Source organism: Urocitellus parryii, chromosome 6 (assembly GCF_045843805.1).
Source record: "Urocitellus parryii isolate mUroPar1 chromosome 6, mUroPar1.hap1, whole genome shotgun sequence".
Taxonomy (NCBI): domain Eukaryota; kingdom Metazoa; phylum Chordata; class Mammalia; order Rodentia; family Sciuridae; genus Urocitellus; species Urocitellus parryii.
The window spans coordinates 197,975,593-197,998,877 of NC_135536.1; the positions used below are offsets into that span (position 1 = coordinate 197,975,593).

Here is a 23,285-nt window from a genome sequence, read left to right on the forward strand (position 1 = left end):
TGAAGGTTGGTGGGTTTCTTCTCTTGCAGGGCTGTGCCTGGAGCAGCTGGACCTCACCTCAGTTCTGGGAGTGCAGACTGGCACACAGACAGGCTGGGGCCCTGTGGAAATTAGCAGGGACCCACAGGACCAGGTGCCAGTGGGCACTCGCCACACCTGCTGCAGGAAGGAAGACCCTTTGTTAACTAATGGGGCAGGCAGACATTCCCAAGTCCCTGCACCTGCTTCTCTTTTGTGCAGTGACACCCCCACATGGCCCTGCCTTACCCTCCCGGTTGGGGAGCTGGAGGCTCCTGTGCTCCCTCACTGCCCCGCCCCTGTCTGGTCATTCCCTCACCCAGCTCATCTCAGGAGTCACACTCATGTGCAGAGTCGGCTTTTTTCTTTCTTTGCAGTGCTGAGGATCCAACCCAGGCCCCACACCTGACAAACAAGGGCTCTTCAGCTGAGCCAGCCACACTCCCAGACCAGGGGTGACTGTTATAGACGTCTTCCTACATAAAGTTGCTGAAACCAAAAAGGAGAAACTTTTGGAGAGCTATTTCCATCGGCGGCCGACACCTGGCAACTCCACATCCTGTTCTTATGCAACAGTTTCCACGTTCTGTGTGGACGCGCTGTCGTTGCCCCCACTCACAGAGAGGACACTGAGGCCCAGAGGGGTTCTGTGAGGTGTTCCAGGTCGCAGCAGGGAACTACTGGTAGGAATGTAACAGGGCGCACGTCAGGGGAATGCACCCGGTACCCTCCCCTCCACGTCAGCGCTCATGTCAAAAGCCACACCGTTTTATGGGAAAAGCTGTGGGCAGGAACCGTGGTCTCCCCGGGAGAGGGTGCGCAGGAGCGTCCTAGGCCGGCCGGCCGAGGGGCCGCGCGCCTGTGGGACCTGGGAGCCGGCGGTGACTTTCGCTGGGCCGCCCACCTCTCGAAGCCCCGGCGGCCTTTTGGACGAGCTGGGCGAGAAACCGCGACTTCCCTTGGTTCCGCGACGCGCTCCGCGAAACTTAGGGCCACCGCCTCTGGTCCTGCCCCCGCCCCGCCTCCGCCTCCGCCCGCCGGCCCCGCCCCGCGACGCGACACGCGCGCGCTCCCGCAGCTGTCAGCTCAGGGCCCGGCCCCGTCCGGACCGCGCTGCCATTGGCCAGCGTGGTGAGGCCCGGCGGCCTCCGCGGCGGGGGCGGCCCCGAGCGATGAATGAAGCCGGAGTGGGCAGCGCGCTGCGCTCAGAGCGCGGAGCGCAGCGCGGCGGCCGGGCCCACAGGACGGTGAGTGCGCTGGGGGCGGGAGCGGGCGCCGCGGTGGGGCGCGGCCCAGGCGCGCAGGGACCAGACCTGCTGACGTCAGGAGCACGGCAGGTGCCGGCGGAGGCCGGGCGGGACCCAGCCAGATGGAGGCAGCGTTAGTCCCGAGAGAGAGGTGTGGGATGCTGGCGGGCGGCAGGCCCGGGCATCCCCAGTGCGCCCCGAGTTCCTCTTCTGGGGGAGGCAGAACCGAGGGGACCCGGATGCAAAATTCGCCCTTCTCTCGGCGGCTTCCCAGGCAGGAAGCCCCGAGTCTCTGGAAGGCGGGAGGAGGGTGAAGAGGAAAGGTGGGTGGTGGTTGGAGGCTTAGAGCCGATTGGAGAGCGGAGCTGGTGACCTGAGCAAGTGGCTGCGAGCCCACGCAGGTGTAGACCCGGTGGGTCAGGCCGGGGACAGATGCGACTGCCCAGGGCTTCAGGGTAGCAGCAGGTCACCCACCTGCACCGGATGCTGCTGCGAGTCTAGGAGGAAATCGTCAGGCACAGAAGTTTCTCGTGGGGCTTTGTCCAGGGAGGGGAGGAGGAGTGGGATGGTTCCCACAGCCGGCACCCTGGTGCAGCTCTTGGTTCCCCTGGCCCGGGAGGATGCAAACCCGGGTGCCAGCCTCCCACCGGTGCTCTGTGCGCACATGTGGCCAGGGACCAGGAAATCCGTGACAGATCAGACGCCCCCGGATTTCCACCTCCTTGGGGAGGTCCGCCCCAGTTTACCAGGTCTCTGCGAGAGAAGGGGAGGGACCAGCGTGATCCCGCTTTGAGGACGGGGTTCTTCCCGCCTCTGACTCGATGTGGCTCAGTGTGGCCCAGTGTGGTGTGGGCGGCCTCCCTCCTTCGTGGCCAAGGGGTGTACTTCCCTCTGCAGACTTGGAACCCCAGTAGTTTTCCACAGCGATGGGGCTGCTTTCCATGGCTGATCCTGAAGCGTGTGTTCAGAACTTAGCTTTCTCTGCCTAATCTGAAGCTGGCTCTTCCCAGCCCTGACAAGTTCCTCTCTGCACTTGGGGCAGATGGACTTCAGAGGGGAGAGCACCTGGGTCTCCTGGCTCCAGAATCTGGGTCATACCATTACTGACAGCAGGTGGCTGTCCCCTGCACAGGGAGGTGCTCTGTGCTGTTCTGTGCCCCTACAGGGGGCATTGTTCACACTCCTACTGCCCAGGGAGCCTGCCAGGCACCAGGCCACCCAAGGGGTGAGGTGAGACGTTTGCCCAGCTTGCGGACCTCCACGTTAGTCTCTGATCACTCTCTGCAGGGGTAGACCAGTACCCAGGGCACCCAGGGAGGGCTCACAGTTAAGGGGACATCGCGTTTGGCTAGGCCAGTCTGTGACCTAAGGATACAGGAGGAAGGGTGTCTTTCAGGGAGGGAGGCCACACATGTGCTGCGGAGGGGGCCAGGGCCGGGGCCTCTTGATTGCTAATCTGGAGCCAGCTCAGCCTGACTGCCCTGCGTCAGGAACTGTCCTGCTTTCCCGCTGGGCAAGGCCAGCAGGTACTGCCTGGAAAATCTTCATGGGCTGTTCCCCTCCAAGGGAGCTATGACCTAATTGTGCCTCACTGGGCGTGGCCCTGAAGCAGGTGCTGGGCAAGTCCCAACCAGATCCCTGCCCACCACTGCGGAGGGCAGGGCAGGCAGGATGAGGGCAGTGTGGTGTGAGAGGACCTAGCAGCAGGCAGTAGACGCCCAGTGGCTGAGCTCTCTCGTCCAGATGCAGAGGCTTCCTGCTCACTGTGAGATCAGAGTTCACTTGTGGAGGAGCTTAGTATTGGGCCTGCACGGCCTGGGTCTAGAAGTGTCTGCGAGTGTTACTCTGACACCCAGGTGGTCCTACTGAGTCATATAATTGTATGACTTCATAGACTCAGAGGACTGAGTTGTCCCTGAGTTCTCTCCAGATGGTAGGAGATGGGCCTCAGGAGGGGCCATGTGAGCCTGTGTTTGTGGACAGGAGGGGTAGGTGGGGAGCCGTGCTGGCACACGCCTGCTCCTCCATGGCTGTGTCCAGTGGAGTGTGGACAAGGGCCACCATTGAACCCTGTTGCTGTTTTGTTCTGGGACCTGTTGCTTGTCTGGGCTCGGTGGGGGCAGAACCCTGGTCCTCTACCACAGCGAGTAATCAGAGAGACCCTCAGGGATTGTGCCCTTGGAGGTGTGGCAGGGGGAAGGCACCAGCAGCCCATGGGTCAGGGAGCACAGGAAATGGGCTTGCTGGACCCTGGGTTGCATCCTCCTGGGGGGTCATGGCAGAGGGAACAGGAGGTGAGGGCAGGGAGCTGGGGCCTGGGGACCTCCTTCCCCTCTGCCAGCCTGCAGCCACTGTCCTCAGATGCCAAGGCCTCTGGCTTTTCTGGACACCCCTTCCTTCCCCTGGACAACCAGGGTGCAGCTTCCTTCCCGCCAGCGTCACGCAGAATCAGCATCTCAGACCACATTTCTGGGGGAGGGTGAGTGCTTTCCAAACCCCCTGCCCGCCTCAGCCAGGGTTTCGCCTGTGAGTGCCAGAGACCCCAGACTCCAGGACCAGGGCACTTCCACTGTCTCCTCTCCACCCTACCAGCCCAGGCTTCTTCTGAGGCCCCTTTCACCCACCCAGGCCTGCCTTTCCCCGTGGTTTCATCTGGAAGGTCCTGGGTATCTGAGGGATCGCCCTTGGATGTGAGCCAGAGTGCCCGAACCAGCAGGCCTCCCTTCCCCACCTGCTGAAGGCCACTGGATTTTGTCCTTGGAGTCCATCCCTCAGGAGACCCAGGGGCTTAAGAAGACATCTGAAAACAAAGTGACCCAGCTGTGCCAGGTGGGTTCCTTATCTGCATAAAGCCTCTGGTCCTGCAGAACCCAGGAGAGCCATGAAAACCACGGGGCTGTGAACCCCACCTTCAGGAAAACCCGGTCATGGCCAGCACTTACCTGCTTACTAACAATGGCAGTGCTGCAGTGGGAGCCAGACGTGAGGACAATGCAAGCCACTCGTGTCCCTAGCCATCAAATGAGCTGGGAGGCAGGTGTGGGGACAGGAGGGGGGCCCAGGTGTGCCAGTTCCTGGGTTAGGAATATGTTCCTCATGAGCCCCAGTGGTGCCCAGGCCCATGGGTGTAGAGGGGCTGGGCCCTCGCCCTCATGACGTGGTGCCACATTGCAGGGGTAAACTGAGGCCCAGAGAGGTCAGTGGCCTGCCTAAGGTGGGAGCACCTGCATGGTGTGCAGACAGCCTCTGCCTGTCCTCCAGGTCCATGAGTGGTCAGGAGGCAGGGGAGGGACAATGTGCTGCTTCCCTTAGCTGGTCCCACCCTCCCCACACTCCCAGGTGCAGTGGGAGGAGCTGGGGGGGGGAAGGTCCTCTGGAGCCAGCCCTGTGCCCCAGCAGGGGCTCTGCGTCATCTGTCCTTCCCTGCTGGCCTTTATGCAAAGCAGCTGGCTTCCTGCACCTCACCTGCTGTGGTCGACAGGTGTGCATGCTAGGCTGTGCCAGGTGTGCAGCAGCCTTGAACCCTCCCCGTGCCTGCCCTGGAAGTACCTCGAGCCCTTTCTTGGATGTGGAAGTGCCTCTCCTCACCGCCCAGGGAAGACACCAGGGTGGTCCCGGAGGCAAGAAAAGAGTGTCCGGTTCTCCTGAGGGCTGGTGACGGGGCAGGGCAGCACAGGGAGCCAGCTACAGGTCGTTGGCTGAGGCTGGTGCCTAAAGAGAGGAGAAATGGAACCTGTGGTTCTGCCCTGGCCACCAAGGCCCAGGTGGGTCTAGGAACCAGGCCTGGAGCATCCCCAGACATGGAAGGTTCCAGGCCTCCCTGGGCCATCGGGCAGGGAGTCAGGAGCAAGCACCAGCACTGTGCCAGTTGAGGGCCACTCTGGGGAGGCCATGTCCTTCATGCCGGCTGCAAGTGGAGGCTTTGCAGGCTCCCCATCTGGTGGCCACCCGCAGGGGCCCTGGCTTCTCACAGGGCTCTCCTGAGGGAGCCACTGGGTTCTTTCCCAGACACCGGCCAGACACAGAGGAAGGTCAGCACTTGCTACCCCTGAGACACAGTGCGGGGGACTCAGCAGGGACCTGTGGTCTCCCGCAGCCCCCTCCTGAAAGAGCAGGCACAGACACGTGTGTACCCCAGAGCCCCAGTGAGCCGCTGGCCGCAGGCTCCAAGACACGCACCAGGCCCCAGCTGATCATCTTGGCCTAATCTGTCAGGGCTCCTCCTGTCCCGCCAGCTGTCCTGGTCAGAGCTGGGGCAGGCTGAGGGGCGCCCATGCCTCTCCAGAGAGCGAGTGCCCTGCATCCTCCCTCCGCCCCGAGGAGTGCAGTTCAGTCTGTGCTCTGCTCAGGCCCAGGAGGCCACCCGAGGCACCGTGCCAGGTGCTTCTAGCTTTGGCTCTTTCCCTTGGGATGAAGGCCGCGGAGCTGTGGGAGACAGTGGGGCCCAGAGGCCAGCAGCGCCCCAGGGACCTGACTGCACAGAGCACCAGTGGTGGCTCCCAGTCTGGGCACATGGACAGGCTTCACCCAGGCTCCCTGCTACTGGCTGCTCAGTGGCCACACATGGCAGAAGTCCCAGCAGAGTTTGTCCTAGGGACAGGGCAGTGGAGAGTGTGCCCAGCTTGGCAGGGGCCATGGACCCACCTCCCACAACGGGCTGCATGTCACAGGGTCTGTGTGCCCAGGAAGGTGCCAGCCAGCGTGGGCCCGTGGGCTGTTCGTAAGTGTGATGGTGCTGGGTGTGCTGTCAGAGGCTCTTCCCTGGTGGGGACCTGGGTGAACTCCTAGTTCCACCTGCTCTCCACAGCCAGGGCTGTTGGGACCCAGGGCACAAGCAGGCTGTAGCCAGGTGCAGGTTCTAGGGGACCCTTTTGGGGGACCACATTCTAGAGGGCCTGAACCCCAGTGTCCAGCATGCAACAAAGGAGCAGAGTGACCACTGCATAGGTTAAGACAGCATGTGGGAGAAGAACCACCAGTTGGACACACATAAAGGGACTTGTAAGGACCTGGCTCAGCAATTATAGAGACCAGCAAGTCCTAGAGCTTAGACAGCTCCCGGAGGCCCAGGACAGCTGGCAGCGTAGCTCCAGCCCAGAGGTGGGCAGCAGCGGCTCCCAGCAGGGGCGCCTCATATGCAGCCTTCTGTTTGGGGCAGCTCCCACAGACCACTTGCAGCCACCCATGTTGAGAGGGTGGCCTGCTGGACCCTGTCCAGAGTTAAGTGCATCTCATCCAGAACACCTTCACAGACATGCCCAAATTGGTGTCGGACAAATGTCCGGGCACCCATGGCCCAGCCAAGCTGACGCACAGTACCCCAGGGGCTAGCGGCCCAGCTCCAAGACCACTGCGCTTGGCCTCAGAAAGCAGGTACCTCTGTAAAGGCCACAGGGAGACCCAGGCTTCAGTGCAGGGGGCTTTCTGGATGAGAGTTCCACAGGACAGGGACACTGGCAGGAGCTGCTGACCCTTCCCTGCGGGTGTGGTCTCCTCCCCCCATGGCTGCCCATCCCCTGGGCCCAGGTCTCCCTCTTGCTGTCCCCAGCTACCCGGCTCCAGCCCTCGCCTTGCTCAGGCCCCCCTCAGCATCAGCCCGGCCTATAACTCAGGCCCCATGAGAAGCAGTGTCACCTCAGCTCACCTGTGCTGGCCACAGAGCAGGTGTCGTCCATCTGTGCACTGACCGCCCTGCTACATGTGGCCAGCTTTATGATGAGGGGGCAGTCTTGAGATCTCCATGGCCCTTTGAGGGAAGCTTTTGGGAGAGGCAGGTCCTTTGAACAGGGGTCAAGGGTCAAGGCAGGCTGCATCCCCCAGCCAAGTGCCATCTTGAGGGATGCTGTCAGGTGCCCAGAGCACACCAGTGCTGGGAGCCTGGGGGGGCTGGGGCTTGTCTGCTGCTGTTGTGGGTTAGCAGGCCGAAAGCTGGCACCCCTTTGTCCAGTCCTATGCCAACAGGAGAAAAGTTAGGGGCCCGCTTGTGCGTGTGTGCACACACAGACTCACGTACACATGCACATACTCACCGGCCCCAGAGGACACAGTTCACAAGGGTCAGCCCGACCTCAGCCCAGCTGCAGCGCCTGCCCTCTGCAGAGGGGCTGGGCCAGGGGCCAGGGGCCTCACACATCCGTGGCACCCTCCTTGGCTCACCAGGTTTCCACAAAGGGCCCGAGACTGAGATGAGAGCCAGTGGACACAGGTGCTGCCTGCGCTTGGTGACCTGAGCTCACCTCCAGGGAAGGCCACGCAGGATCTGCTACGGCTTCCCAGAGGTTGGCAGATCCCAGGAAGAAGCTTGCTTTTCAGGGGCCAGGCCCTGCCCCAGGCCTCACCAGCATGGTCTTGAGGAAGCCTGTGGCCACAAGACCAAGGTGGGGCTGGCCACAATGTCACCGTGTGGTTACCGCGGCTGTGGCCTTCATTTCCTGAATGGGGCTGGTGTCTGCAGTGGAAAGATGCCTCAGGACTCAAGGCCTGTGCCATGTGTCCAGTGCGGCTCCTTCAAGTCCAGACCAAGGCAGATGAGCAGGGCACCTCCCTCTGGCTTGCTCACTCAACAGGGCCACATCCATGGTGCCAGGCATCTGTGGGAGACCTTGGGAAGGCCAGGGCTTGGCAGAGTCCCCTACCACTCGTCACCCTGCTGGTGGAGGACACAAGCCAGGTCCCTGCAGGTGCTGTGGTTCTGCCCAATCAGTGGCAGGACTCAGCCTCCTCTGAGGGGACCGCTACTCATTAAAAAAAAAAAAAAAAAAAAAAAGAGGCTCTAGCAGAGGCGTCCAGTCTTGGGAGAACAGGCTGGACTGAGGCAGGACAGGCTGCAGGTGACACAGGCACGCTCCTCGGCCCAGCCACCAGAGGCCTGAGCACACAGAGCTGACCCCTCAGGGATGCTGTGCAGGCCCAGTGGTGGACACCTCCAAATGGCCACAGAATGCTTTTCACTGGCCTTCCTAAAAGGAGCAGGTTGTAAGCCCAGAAGGTCCCTGGCTAGAATTTAAAACAGGACTTTAAAGCACTCGCTTGAATGTAGGAGCGAAGTCTAGTTCTAGGCCGACCTTCGCACACTTGGGTCGGAGTTTTCAGTTCAAGGTGGAGTTGAGCCCGGAGCAGGGCCACCACAGCCTTCTGCAGCATGGCTTCTTTCTTGAGCAGGAAGTCCTTGGGGTTTTTGTGGCCACTGCTAGTCACAGGGGCTCTGTGGCCTGACTTCCTCCACACCCTGCAGACTGGTCCTTGGGTCACCTGTGTTGTGCCATAGCCACCCCAAGGCCAGGGCTGAGCAGGCTCAGTAGGCGTGGGACAAGCCCAAAGCCCACGCTGGAGTTGGCGCTGGAAGGCCAAGCCACAGGTCCCCCCCAGAGTTTTGGGGGACCTCATGCCACCTCCATTCTTCTCTCCATCCTGAGCCTGCTGGTAGCCCACAGTGTCTGGGCTGGTGCCTGGCCCTCCCTGTCACCCTGCCCCGTCAAGCCCTGGCTCCAGCATGCCCTCTGCCCTGACCCCTGCAGCACTGAATGCACTTACTGGCGTCCCTGGCTGGTTGCTGGGTGGCTTGGCTCTGCAGGCGACCACCTGTGGCCCCTCTGGGAGGCTGGTTATTTCCACTGTGTAAACGCGGCCCCCTCCTTCCTCTGGCACTGCCCTGAGGGCTGAACTGGCAGCCAGCTTGCAGAGAGATGTTGGCACTAGGAGAAAAAACCCTGGCCTGGTCACCGGCACTGAGAACAGGCCCCCGGGGATGACTGCGGTCAAATAATTGCTGTTCTTGGCATCGAAACACAGCTGCCGGTGCCCAGCAGTGCCCATTTCCAGTGCCAGCGCGGGGCCTGTGCGCACACGCCTGCCACGGTCAGGGTTCTCTCAATACTGCCTCGTAAGAGAGTCGTGGTTCCTCACACTCCGAAGCCGGCCGCCCGGATCAGGACCTGATTGCTGCTCTCTGGCTGCGTGGCTTTGGACAAACCATGCACCCCCTTGGAGAGCTAGGCCAGGCCTGGTACAGTCGGCACCCACCAGATGTCACCAGCCAGAGGGCTGCTTCAAAGTCTGTAGCATTCCGTGCCCTTGAGAGGCAAGAGATGAGTGGGCCTTTGGGTTGGCACTTGTGGCCTCTGGCTGTGGCACTTGTGAGATGTGTGGGCTGAGGGACCAGCATTGGCAGAGGAGGTGGAGGGGGCCCTGGCGCCAGCCCTGGGGTGCACTGCGGCAGCGGGCTTCCACAGAGCCGAGTGCCGCTCCAAGCATTTCGGAAGACCCACCGTGTAGCACAGGCAGTCGCTGTGACCTTGGCGTGGCCTGTCCCCAGTGTGCAGGGCTCCTTGGGGCCTCAGAGGCCCATCTCGGTTCCCATGCCTCGGAGACCTGGAGCCACATGATTACTCTGTGCCACAGGGCACGAGGGCCACCCATGCATGAACCTCAGGAAGAATCGGGCTGGGCTGGCGTCTGCTGCTCATCCTGGCTGGGTCCATCGGGGCGCTGCACCAGCAGGCGGCAAAGGCAGTTTGTGTGCAGGAAGAGCTCTGTGGGCGGGGAGCGCGGGTCCGCTGTCCCTGTGCAGTCCTGCCATGTCCCACCCACTCCCACCTCGAGGCCTCCACCTGGCACTTTGCCCTCCGCCTCAGCCCTGCAGGCTCCCCTCCCAGGACACAGCCTCTTCCTGCGGTGCTCACAGGAGCACTGGAATGGGGACCTGGCAGGATATGGGACCAGGCAGGATGCCCCAAGGTTGGGTCTGCCCAGAGGCCACCCTGGATTTGGGGAGGATCAGGGAAGGCACCTGTGATGGGGCCGCTGGGCCATCACACAGGGACGTCAGCGTGTTCCAGAGGCCAGGTTTGCTAACCAGCACCTCTTCCCACAGAATCAACCCGGTCGCTGGATTTCCGCTCAGCCACTTGGCCTGCGACTGTCTCAGGGACCTACTGAAGCCCTCGCCCTGGGGCAGGATGCCCCAGCATGTCACGGTGGACAAGGGCTTCCTTTCCATGCCGCAGCTCCTCTTTCCCAGCATGCCCTCGGCCACTGAGAACGGGACTGACCCCACCCTGCCTGGCATCACCCCCGTCTCCCTGTGTTCCACCCACAGCCCCCTGGACTCCTGCGGCCAGCTCCTGTGTGAGCCCAGGGCTGAGAAGCACAGCAGCCTGGGGCCCCGTGAGGTGCGCTACGTCTCCGTCTCCGAGGGTCCCCAGGACACAGAGTGTGGCTGGCGGGCCTTCGCACCCCGGTGCCTGCAGGTCTTCAACACGCCCAAGGGCCTCCTCTTCTTCCTGTGCGTGGCCTCCTTCCTGCAGGGTATGACCGTGAACGGCTTCATCAACACGGTCATCACCTCCATCGAGCGCCGCTTCGACCTGCACAGCTACCAGAGCGGGCTCATCGCCAGCAGCTACGACATCGCCGCCTGCCTCTGCCTCACCTTCGTCAGCTACTTTGGGGGCAACGGGCACAAGCCGCGCTGGCTGGGCTGGGGCGTGCTGGTGCTGGGCAGCGGCTCGCTGGTGTTCGCGCTGCCCCACTTCACGGCCGGCCACTACGAGGTGGAGGTGGATGAAGGGGCCAGGACGTGCCCGGCCAACCAGAGCGTGGTGTGTGCGGACAGCACCTCAGGCCTGTCCCGCTACCGGCTGGTCTTCATGCTGGGCCAGTTCCTGCACGGCATGGGCGCCACGCCCCTCTACACGCTGGGTGTCACCTACCTGGACGAGAATGTCAAGTCCAGCTACTCGCCCGTCTACATCGGTGAGTGGGCTGGCTGAGGGGCCAGGGTGGGCGCGAGAGGCCAGGTTGGTGTTAGCGGAGTGAGGACAGCCAGTCCTGAGCCGGCCCCTGAGGAGAGTAGGTGGGGGTCTAGCCCTTCATGGCTCCCTGGTTCTTCTGACCCAGAGCCCCACCTGGTATGACAGCCAGTGGGCTTCACCCAAGTGCCACGAGGCCTGAGGGATGCTTGCCCCCCTTACAAGGCCCCCAGCAGGGGCTCCAGGCCACGGGACCTGGGAGCCCAGCCAAGGCTCCACATGGGGTCTGCCCTCCTCGTGGGGCTCCCTTAGACGTGGACGGGGCCCAGCAGGAGCCGCAGAGCCTCCCCATGAAGAGGCCTGCGGGCAGGTGAGGGGGGCAGGCCCCGCCCTGCCAGGCTTCCCACCAGCCCACCCCTGCTCCCGTGGGCGGGAAGTAGAGCAAGAGAACCAGGAGAGTCGGGACCTGAGACCAAGTGGCCAGCTCCTGGGTTCTGCCGCTGCCCGGGACTGGCGTGTTCCCCACCCTGCCCAGGTGGGCCCTCTGCTGGGGCCTCGACTCAGCCTCCAGCTGTCCCTGTGTTGGGACATGGACCCAGTCCCCTGCCACGCCTGAGCCTCGCTCTGCCCACCCGGCCTGCTTCTCCATGTCCCCCTCTGGGACCTGGCTTTCCCAGGAGGGGCAGCTTAGAGATGGTCCCAGCAGCTGGGTGGCACTTTGGGGACCAGGCTTCCTCAGCCACCCAGAGGTGGCCACCCTGGGTGCCAGGCAAGCTGGGGCCGCATTACTCCACCAGTGGACGCCCGCCTGGCTGGCCCTCCCAAACCCTGGTTGGGGCTGGGCCCTTGCTGCACCTGGGCAAGGCCATGGCTGCTTCCCTCACCTACAAAGTGAGTCCTGGGCACATCTGCCCTCGTGGGGGAGTCCAGGTTTACCTGGGGGCATCTCGAGAAGGTGATGTTGCCCAGGTGTCAGGCCTGGCTCAGGCTATGGACGGACCTGGCCCACGGGCCATGATGGACAGCAGGTGCAGACACATGGTGTAGGCCCCTGGGAGTGCCCAGGGTGGCTTCTGAGCCCCCAGCTCTTGTCCCCCCAGCCATCTTCTACACTGCGGCCATCTTGGGCCCTGCCGCTGGCTATCTGGTTGGAGGTGCCATGCTGAACGTGTACACGGAGTTGGGCCAACGGTGAGTGACCTGGGTCCCTGCACAGAGCCAGAGCGGGAGGAGCTGGGGACGGCCTTGCTAGGGACTCAGGGGTCTGTGGGCGGCTCTGGGAGCCCAGCCTGGGGGAGGCAGGGCAGAGGGCTTCCCTGTACCCCACCTGCTGGGTCCAGCCCCTTTCTGCTGCCAGCCCAGGGTGCTCTGTGCCCTCTGTTTCCCAAGTCTTGTCTGTGATGCTAGTTTTGTGACTAAAGCAGGAGAGTTGGGCACCAGGGCCACACCTGTCATTCCTGCCCCTTGGAGGCTGAGGCAGGAGAATCTCAAATTCCAGCACAGCCGGAAACTTAGTGAGACCCTGGCTCAAAAAAATGAGGACGGGGGCTGGGGTCGTGACCCCTGGGTTTCATGCCCAATACCAAAAAATGATTTTTTTTTTAAGCTGGAGGGTGAGAAAGCAAGAACGGTGGGGAGAAGGAGATGGGGATGGAAGAGAAGGGGGAGGCCCACCCTTGCCACCCAGGGCCACAGGGCTCTGGTGGCTCCAGTCCTTTGTCCTGTCCACAGAGGGCACAATGTGTCTCGGGTGCCAGTATCCCTTGGGACTCTGCCGATGGCACCTGTTGGGGCCTCTAGCGCTCTGTCCTCCCAGAAGCTCTAGCGGTAGGGTAGGTGACACATTGAGTGTGACTGGACAGTGCAGGGCCTGGAGGGGCCGGGGCTTATGTCCCCACGTCTGACACTTAGCTCCCTGTGCAAAGGTGGGAGGCAGAGCAGGTCCCCCCAGGGCAGCCGTGGTGTCTCCTGTTGGGCAGAGCAGAGAGGCTGCCTGGGCTTCCTCACTCTACTGGGTGCCCGTGTCCCTCTGCCCCTCCGCAGGCCGCCCTGCTCCGGCTCCTCCCAGCCTGGGGCTCCAGAGCTGCTGCTTCCCTTGATGCTTCCTGTGCACTATAATCTGCATGTCCTGTGCAGGTCACAGTCACATGTGCAGGGGTCTCTGCGGAGCTTAGTGCACTCCAGCTGAGCCCTCTGGAGCCCAGGGGTGCAATCTGTCCCCCTCTGTGCTGGCTTGGGTGTGGGACACTCTGCTGTTGCTTGGAGAGCCCTCCCCTCCTGGGCCCCTTGGAACTGGGCTGCAGACCCCCTTTCCGGGTCCTGAGTGCAGGTTGTACCTGGAGCCAGCTGTCCCAGGGGATGTCCAAGCCAGCGAGTGGCCAGCTTTCAGTCTGCAGGGGAGGGACAGACTGGCAGCTGCAGTGTGTGGGCCCCTATTGACCATGTGTGGAGGGACTCTGGGGGTCTGCAGAGGAGGAGCCAGTCAGTCACCTGGCCTGTGTGTAGTGGGAGGGTACCACTGAGCCAGTCGGTGACCTTGATGCCGTCACCCTCCTGACAGGACAGAGCTGACCACGGAGAGCCCGCAGTGGGTTGGTGCCTGGTGGATTGGCTTCCTGGGTGCTGGGGCTGCGGCCTTCCTCATCGCCATCCCGATCCTCGGCTACCCCCGGCGGCTACCAGGTGGGTTTACCCCCTTGCCTCCCCGTCCACTTCCTCCTCCAGGTCCTTCTGACTGCTGGGGAGCGAGGGGGGTCTCAGGGTCCTTGATCCGACCCTCCTGTTGGGAGGAGGGACCGTGCTGCAGGCTGGGCAGGCTGGTCAGCCGGAGCTGTGGCCTCCTTCCGTGGCCTCCTCCCACCGCCCCTGGCCACACAGCAGCCTGTCCTGCCCAGGGCAGGCCCTGGTGCTCCTGCTGGCCCCAGGTAGCCCCAGGTGGCACTGGGTTTCTGGGGGACTGTCTGCCCTCCGAGGAGTCGCTGCGAAGGTGTCAGAGGAGGTGCCCCCAGACCTGGGGTGGAGCAGCAGTCAGGGTCGGCCCGCAGAGCCTGTGCCCTCTGGGAGCTGCGGCCACCTGCTGACTCTCCCTCCAGGCTCCCAGCGCTACGTGGCCATGAGGGCAGCAGAAGCACAGCAGAGAGAGCGCGGCCACGAGGCAGCGAGCAACCCGGCCCGCGGGAGGACCATCCGAGACCTGCCCCTGTAAGGCCCTGGGGAGCACGGCCTGGTCCTCAAGACCCCCAGAGGCCCTCCTGGGCCACATGGTGACCCCTCAGCCCCTGAGCCTCTTTCATGACCCACCCACCCCAAAACATGGGCAAAGATGAGGCAGAGCCTCCTGGGCCAAGGTCACGTCCCTGAGTGAGGGCTGCGGCCACCATGGCTCCCTTACCAGGGGCCGGGGCCTCAGCCTACACCCAAGGACACGCCGAGCACCTTGCAGCCCCATAGAGAACCTACTCCATACCAGCAAGGTTCCCTGTGGCCTGTGCGCCCCAGGGGTCTCCAGGAAGCTGCGTCGGGCCCCAAGACCCCCTGAGAGCCCTGTCCCACAGCCTGGGCCCCGCTGCTTGCAGGTGGCCCTGGTTCTGTGGGACACTGCTGCCACCCTCCTGGCCATCAGCCTGCCTCCCCCCACAGTCACTTCCTCGGCTCCTGTCCTCACTCCACCCCCTCCTCCTCCTCTGTGGTCTGGCTTCGTTGTCTTTGTGCACAAAGGGATGAGGCCTGAGCTGCTGGGGCCTCAGAGGGACAGTGGGGAGCTGTGGACCCCTCGTACCCAAGTCCTCATCTCGCAGGACTCTGCATTCCATGGGGCTCTCCACAGGGAAGGGGGAGCTGTCCACTGAGGAGGGGTGACCCATGGCAGAGCCAAGCAGGCCCCATGGACAGGGGTGCTGGAGCGGCCATGCCAGGCCAGGTCATGCTCCCCACTCCCAGCAACGACGGCTCAGAGCCAAGGCCGACAGCCCGCTTAGACAGAGCAGTGAGCCTCATCCAGGGTGGACACGGGCCCCGTGGGCCTCAGCGCGTCAGGGCTAGTTTCCTAGAGCAGCCGTGGAGGGAACTCCAGGAGCACACTCTCCACTGAGGCCACAGCTGGTTCTCTGGAAAATTCAACACGAGAGTCTGCCCAGCAGCCTGCGGCTGGATGAAGAGACAGGATGTCTGCATTCCTCCGCACAGAGCACTGCTCCCCGGCCAGGCCCCCCACGGCCGGGCAGGCCTGGGCAACTCTCAGGGCACCACCACCCACTCTCAGTCCCTGAGTACCAGGACCAGCCCGTACCCCCACACCCACCGGGATCTGCAAGACCAGCCCATGCCCTGTGCCCACCTGGACCTGAAGGACCAGCCTGTGCCCCACACCCACCAGGACCTGGAGGACCAGCCCATGCCCTGTGCCCATCGGGACCTGCAAGACCAGCCTGTGCCCTGTGCCCACTGGGACCTGCAAGACCAGCCCGTGCCCTATGCCCACCTGGACCTGCAGGACTATCCTATGCCCTGTGCCCACTGAGACCTGCAGGGCTCCCATACCCTGAGCCCACCAGGACCTGCAAGACCAGCCTGTGCCCCACACCCACCAGGACCTGCAAGACCAGCCTGTGCCCCACACCCACCAGGACCTGCAAGACCAGCCTGTGCCCTGTGCCTGTCTGGACCTGCAAGACTAGCCCATGCCCCGAACCCACCAGGACCTAAAGGATCAGCCTATGTCCTGTGCCCACCAGGACCTGAAGGATGAGCCTATGTCCTGTGCCCACCTGGACCTGAAGGATTGCCTATGCCCTGTGCCCATTGGGACCTGCAGGGCTCCCATGTCCCATGCCCATCGGGACCTGCAAGACCAGCCTGTGCGCTGTGCCCACCTGGACCTGCAGGACTAGCCGTGCCTCATGCCCACCTGGATCTACAAGACCAGCCTGTGCCCTGTGCCCACCTGGACCTGCAAGACCAGCCGTGCCCGTGCCCACCTGGACCTGCAGGACCAGCCGTGCCCCGTGCCCACCTGGACCTGCAGGACCAGCCGTGCCCCGTGCCCACCTGGACCTGCAGGACCAGCCCGTGCCCCGTGCCCACCTGGACCTGCAGGACCAGCCGTGCCCCGTGCCCACCTGGACCTGCAGGACCAGCCGTGCCCCGTACCCACCTGGACCTGCTCTGGGACGGGGTCTCCTGAGCACTCTCTTCTTCCCCGTGTTGAGCCCTGGGAGCTCAGTAGCTGACGGAGAGAAGCCTTTTTCACCGTGAAGTCATACAATCTTGAAGTCTGGCGAGCTCCTGTTCCACATGGAAGGAGCCCTGCCAGTGCTGCTGGGGCCTGCCTGGCACCTGCGCCACCCCCTCGCCTGCCTGGGCTCCGAGAGGTGCCTGCTGGCAGAGTAGGCTCCGAGGTGACGGCGGCTACGCAGTGCACACCTCCTTCTTAGAAGCAATTTTTGTCCTGTATCCTCGTAACACTGGACCTTCGGGTGTCAGATGTTGAGCATCACCTTGACGTGGGCTTGGGCAGGAGGGCATCACCTGTCCTGCTGAGACAGGAGCCACAGGACCATGGAGCCCTGGGCGCCGTGGGACCCTGAGAGGACGCACAGAGCGGCTTATGCAGGAGAGTCCCCAAGGGCCAGCGTGCACACAGAGGGTTCACCACCACCCTCCCGAGGGCTCTCCAGAAGTTGCTTTCTTGCCAAAAACGGGAGAGAGCCTACCCCGCTGTGAGCCGGGAGACGGTGCTGTGCCCTGTCCAGGAGACCAGTGGCATCTGGGAACAGGGAGGGACCCCATGGAGCTGCTGAGACAGCTGGGCGCATGACTGCAGTCCCGCCAAGCCCCACTGCTGGCCGGATCCGCCCCCGCGCTCTCAAGTGCCTGTGTTGCTCGGCTGAAGCCCACGGCCAGCAGTCAGCTCAGCGGCCTCCTCGGGGCACCCTGCTCTCACCCTGGCCCAGGGGGGCAGACTGAGGCGCCTCCCCACTGGGAAGCTGTTGGGGGACATGCACCTGCCCAGGGGCCGCGAATAGAGGCCCCGTCCTCCCGCATCCTCAGACAGATCCACCGTGGCATCAGCAGGCTGTGTCGGCCCTAGGGCCTGGCTTCACCCCACCCCTCCATGGCCACTGTCCCACCCAGGGCTCCTTGAAGGGCCGACTTCCCGTCCCCAGAGGCTCCCTGCCCCTTCTCCCAGGTCTGGAGGCTGAGACCTCTTGGCAGCCCCGTGCCCTGTCCTGGGCCCACCCAGCCTGGACTTGGTGACTGCCGACTCCCTGTCATTCTCTAGGCCCCTCTGCTGGTTGTGGCGGGCACCACCAGCGGCTGAGCAGTGTCTGGTCACTCAGGTCTCCTTGTGGGGTGGCCAGAAATGTGGCTGTGACAGAGCCAGGGTTCTTGCACGATCCGTTTCAGCAGCTTTCAGGATGAGAGGGTCAGAGGGGCCCTCTGCCCATTCCTGGCTTCTATGGAATAAATGTGGGGTGCCCCCTCACTGCACTGCACTCTACTGCCCCTCAGAACCAGGGCACGTGGTGCTCAGGGGGGTGGGCAATGGCTTTAGGGTGGATCTGGCCAACTCTGACCCTCTGTCTCCTCTCTGGTTCCCCTTCCCCTTCCCTGTCTAGCTCTATGTGGCTCCTCCTGAAGAACCCCACTTTCATCCTGCTCTGCCTGGCGGGGGCTACCGAGGCCACACTCATCGCCGCCATGTCCACGTTCGGACCCAAGTTCCTCGAGGCCCAGTTCAGCCTGAGTGCCTCCGAAGCTGCCACCTTGTTTGGTGAGGATCTCGGGGTGCTCTGCAAAAGGGACCTGCTTCCCCACGAGTCAGGAAGCAAGTGCCCAGGGCAACCTGGAGCCTGGTGGAAGGACCATGTCCCTCTGAGTGGGCAGCGCTCCAGGCCAGAGGGTGGGGCGGGCTCCACCAGTTCACCACCCAGGCCACTTTGCCATTTGTCACAGATGGGATCTGGGACTGTCTGTCCCTGTGAACTGGGCACTGGTGTCCCCAGGCTTCTTGGTGGAAGCCTAAACCGCTCAGTGGCGAGGCAGCTGGCCTCCAGGGCCTGGGGGGTGCTCAGGCCTCCCTCAGTGGTGCTCACAGGCACCTGGGCTGGCAGCTGCCCCAGCCCCGTGGACCCCACACAGGGCAGCAGGTGCCCCAGGTGTGGTGCAGCATGGGCAAGGGTCAGCATGCTGGCCCACTGGCCAGGTCCCCACGTGCAGGGCCCAGAGAGGGCATCAGACTTGGGACCCCTCCCCAGACACCACTCCTCACCTGGCCCCACTGGGCTTACCCTACATGCCCAGACCCACCCGGTCACGCCCTCAAGCCCCTCTCCCACTCCCGCACGCCCTCCTCTCTCTCCTGCCCCCGCAGCAGGCCTGGGTCACGTAGCCAAGGGCTGAGTTTGCCCCGAGGCCTCCTGGTGCACCTCTCAGCATGGAGGCCCTGTGCCCAGCAACCCCAGCCTCCCATCAGACGCAGTCCAGGTTGGCCTGTAGGCTCACGGGGCCCAGGGTGACCAGAGCTGCCCTGGGCTACGCCCTCAGACCCTGCACAGAGGCTCTGCCTGGCCTGTCTCCGTTTCCCTGCCCACAAGTGGAGGCCAAGACCTGGGCCCTGCCTGACCCTCCCATTCCCCAGGGTACCTGGTGGTGCCGGCGGGTGGTGGAGGCACGCTCCTGGGCGGCTACTTCGTGAACAGGTTCAAGCTCCGCGGCTCTGGGACCGTCCGGTTCTGCCTGCTGTGCACCCTGATCAGCCTGCTGTCCTTCTTGGTCTTCCTCACACACTGCCCCAACGTGCCTGTGGCGGGCGTGACGGCTGGCTATGGAGGAAGGTGAGACCCAGCAGCGGGTGCCACACCAATGGGCACTGGTGTCCCCCGAGGGCTTCCCCAGGCGGGAAAGGGTGAGGATGGCCCTGGCAGAGCGTCCACTGCACCGCCCACCAGGTCCTGGCTCTGTCCCCTGAAGTGTCGCATGCTCTGGGCCTCAGTCTCCTCTGCAGGGGGTGGAGTCGTGCCAGCTCACAGGGCCCTGTGCCGACAGGAGCGTGGTGGGGTCGCCCTAGGGAGGGGATGCCAGGGCCCTGTCCCTCGGTGTCAGTGGGGTGAGATGCTCGCACGCAGCCCACACCTGCGCCCAGCCTTGGTCTCCGGGAGCCCTTGAGCTGACGTCCTGGAGCCTGCTGAGTGGCCTGGGCCCCAAGTGCCCTCCCCACACAGGGCTCTCCATGGAGGGAGTGAGGAGGCCGGTCCTCAGGTGCCACCAAGACTCTTTATTAGTTGGGGACAGAGGAAATGTGGAGCAAGGAGTGCACCATGCTAGGCCTGGTGCTGCTTCGCGATGGCGGGAAGCCTGGGTGCACAGCCTGCGTGGGGCAAGACGAGGCCGGGCAGTTGGGCCTGATGCTCTTTCCTAACACCCTGGGGCCCCTCCAGGGGAAGGGAGGCCAGACAGCGAGGGTCAGGGCACTGAGGCCAGCCCCCTAGGAGAACCGGAGGCACCTGGCTGATCAGCGACTCACAGGGCGCTCAGGGTGGCACAGACCTGTGGGCGTGTGGCCTGCTCTGGGTTGCCCTGGGCCATGGGCACCTGGCCCCAGCCTCCCTCCCACTGCCCTGGTCTCCCGCAGCCTCCTGCCCAGAGGCCACCTGAACCTTACAGCCGCCTGCAACGCTGTCTGCCGCTGCCGGCCCGAGCACTACAGCCCCGTGTGCGGCTCCGACGGCACTCAGTACTTCTCCCCCTGCCACGCGGGCTGCCCCGCTGCCGAGACAGGCCCAGGTGGCCAGAAGGTAAGTGGCCACTGCCCCACCCCAGCCCTGGGACGGGGAGGCCGGGCCTGCCCCCTACCACCAGGGCTGCCGTTGGCTCCTCAGGTGTACCGAGGCTGCAGCTGTGTCCCTCCGAGCGTCTCTGTGGAGCCTGGCCACGCCACTGAGGGGAAGTGCCCCTCCGCCTGCCCGAGCAAGACCCTGCTGCTGGCCCTCGTGTTCCTGGTGATCCTCTTCACCTTCCTCAGCAGCATCCCCGCGCTGACCGCCACTCTGCGGTGAGTGGTCGCCTGCCCTCAGACCCCGGCCAGTGCTGGAGTGACACCACCCAGGGAGGTGGCAGCCTGGCGGGTGTGGCTTGGGTGCAGCCACACTGGTGTGTGTGTCGACACTGCGGTTCTCCGTTGCAGGTGCGTCTGTGACCAGCAGAGATCCTTTGCCTTGGGAATCCAGTGGATCCTAGTCAGGACCCTAGGTACCGTGCAACCCGAGAGTGCATGTACCCTGTACGCACAAGGGCCCACCTGGGTGACTTCTCCCTAAGCTGGGCCGCCTGGCGTGACCCCGCGAGGAAGGGCCCTTTCTCTCACTGACCACTAGAGGGCACCCTTGGTCTTCTTTTGCCCAGAGGGTTGCCTCCCTCATTAACACAAAGTCCCCCTGCTTGGAGATGGGGCACTCCCGACCCGGTGCCAGTCTGCAGAGAATGGGCCCCTTTCGCCCCTGACAACACCAAGGGCAGAGTTGCCTTGCCGAGAGCCCACACACGTTGGTCTCCACTGCTCCCAGTGCCCTGCCGGGTGCTAATCCAGCCCTGTCCACAGGCAGCATCCCGGGGCCCATCGCCTTCGGCTGGGTGATTGACAGGGCCTGCCTGCTCTGGCAGGACCAGTGTGGCCAGCAGGGCTCCTGCTTCGTGTACCAGAACGCGGCCATGAGCCAGTACATGCTCATCGCGGGGCTCACATACAAGGTAAGGAGGCCCGGGGCTACAGCGGAGGGCCCAGGGTGGTTCCCCGCATCGAGCTAGGGCTCAGGCCAGCCCGTGTGTCCAGCTCTTGCCTCCACAGACCTTCCCACAGCTGGTTTTCCAAAGGGGTGTCTTCCCCATCCCACAAGCTGGGGCTGGAGGACCAGCGTGCTGTGGAGGGAGTCCTGGCCAGGAGTCAAGAGCAGCCGCCCCTGGACAGCAATGCGCTCCCAGGGAAGGCCTCCTGGGTGAAGTCCCTCATGTCCCAGCCTGGCCCTCTTCCTTCTGCTCTTCAGGAGAGCTCCCTGTCTGCACTGGGGCTCCCTGGGGGACAGAACACTGAGCCTCCAACCTGCCTCAGGGTCTGGGTTGAGGTTGGGAGTCTTGGCCTCTGAGGATTCTCAGCCACCTGAGGTTTTCCTCTTGGGATTAGCATAAAAATAGCCAAGTGGGAGGGGACTGTGCATCTCTGCACAGGAGCGGGGTTAGCTCCAGGGCACTGCCCCCGCACTGCTCCTGCTGCCAGGGTGCCCTGGGCCCTGCAGCAGACAGGCCCTGGGTGGGCCTGGGATGGTGCATGGGGGGTGCAGACAGACTCCAGGGAACACTGGCCTTGGACCACTAGAAACAGCCCTCCCAAGTGCTGTCTCAGGCCTGCAGCCCGGGGATGCCCAGGAAGCGCGGTGGGTGATCCCCTGAGGGTGTGCCCACCCGTGATTGCACTCTGCACATGGCCCCTCACACCTGGCCAAGTCCCTGTGGCCCCAGGCGTCAGGCCAGGAAGCCCAGCTCCACCCCGACACAGAACAGAGGCCCTGCATGGGTCCCTGCCCCCGCAAGGTCCTACAGACCAGCCCCAACAGCAGGACACCTCCCTCAGGGCTCTGAGGTGCCAGCAGAGCAGCCAGCAGCTGTCCCCTGGGCTCAGGGAGAGCCGCCCACCTCTGTGCAGCAGGTCTGGGTGCAGATGCCTGCCCCGCACCCCCAGCCTCCAGGGCCCTCCCCTCGGGCACCAGTCTCCTATGGGGACACCAGTGATTGAATTCAGGGCCACCTTAAATCCAGGACGCCTAGTCTTAGATCCCTCAGTTAATGACCTCTGCTAAGACCCTCTTCTAAGTCCCCTCACATGTCTGGGTTGGGACTTGCACATGTCCTTTGGGGGAACTGCCTATGCCCTCTGCAACACTCCCTGGCCCCACCCTTGCCTCCCCTCACTGACAGGTGGGAGTCACCCGGGAACCCTGTGTCTTCTCTCCAGAGGGGGCTGGGCTCTAGGGTCCTTGAGAGGGGGCAGCAGCCAGGTCCAGCAGACCCCTGCCGTCTGTCCCACAGGTTCTGGGCTTCCTCTCCTTCGCGGCCGCCTGCTTCCTGCACAAGGCCCCGTCGGGATCTTCTGATGGCACGGAAGCCTCCCTGCCTAGCCACTCCTCCGCCTCCGAGAGCCCCACAGAGCCCCAGCAGCAGAGCACCCTCTGACCCCAGGCTGCAGGCCTCTGCAGCCCCCACCTGCGCTCCCCGACGTCCCCTCGGAAGGGCTAGCCCCACCCTGGATCCTGGCCTCCTGGGGTTCCCCAGCTTCGACCCAGCAACGGCTGGGGGATCACAGCCTCCGAGGCAGGAGGCTGTCCGAGGTGGCCTGGTGTCCAGGCTGGGCCTTCAGGACGGCGCACCCCGTGGGCGGCTGGCCTGGCCCTGACTTCCTGCCTCTTCCGAAGCCTGGAGCACCTGTGGGAAGGCTGTGCCAGGGGCGCCCCGACTGGACCTGTCGCCTGAGCCGCTGTCACGGCCTGTCCTCGAGCTGTGGCCTCTGCACTGGAGGGGGAGAAACTTGTGTAAATATGTTTGTGGACCCACATTTTCCATAAAGCACATTTAAAGATGTTTCATACCTGGTCACAGGGGGTGCGTCAGGGCCAACTCCTGTGGCTGTGAATCCTGCAGGGAGAGGCCAGTAGTCAGCCAAGAGTGCTGCTCTGTCCCCTTCGAACTGTGCATATGTAAATACATTTTAATATTTAAAGCTTACATCCTGTACCCGAGTTTTATTCCATGAATCTGCAAGGGTTGGTGGCTTTCCCATTCTTCATGTAGCTCTGTGGTGCAGGCTGTCCCTGGCACTGGCCTGGCCCACAGTGCCCTGCTGGGCACCCTCCCTTCCCCTGCAACCTGAGAACAAAGCCACAGCGGCCAGACTCCACCTCAGGGCCCAGCGTGGACAGGCCCACACCGCCTGCCTCCCCACCCACAGATGATCTGCCCCATCTGTGCGTGCCCAGAGTTAGGGGGCAGACGCTGCTAACAAGGAGGGCTACACGTCTGTGCCCCGTGTGACACACGGTGCGAGGGAGCCTGCAGGGCCCTCCTGTGTGCAGGACCACAGCACTCCCAACAGACAGAGGAGACAGCGGGATCTGCCACTCGGGAGGCTGTCAGGGGAGGCCTGGGGGGCGAGGGGCCCACGGCTGCTGCTAGGAACCTACCCAGCGAAAGCACGGCTCTCCGCACAGAGCTCTCGCCTACTGCA

General features: G+C 63.7%; 1 protein-coding gene across 1 annotated transcript; it reads left to right on the top strand.

Moving 5' to 3' along the window:
- The first annotated feature begins 1,211 nt into the window (after positions 1-1,211).
- Slco4a1 (solute carrier organic anion transporter family member 4A1) lies at positions 1,212-22,735 on the top strand. Its single transcript, XM_026407860.2, has 12 exons — positions 1,212-1,265; positions 10,138-11,018; positions 12,115-12,205; positions 13,575-13,696; positions 14,107-14,215; positions 17,632-17,786; positions 18,654-18,849; positions 19,647-19,809; positions 19,894-20,066; positions 20,199-20,263; positions 20,613-20,761; positions 22,094-22,735. The coding sequence occupies exons 2-12, from the start codon at positions 10,223-10,225 to the stop codon at positions 22,235-22,237; spliced, it is 2,163 nt and encodes a 720-aa protein (XP_026263645.2). The 5' UTR covers positions 1,212-1,265; positions 10,138-10,222; the 3' UTR covers positions 22,238-22,735.
- Positions 22,736-23,285: the final 550 nt, after the last annotated feature.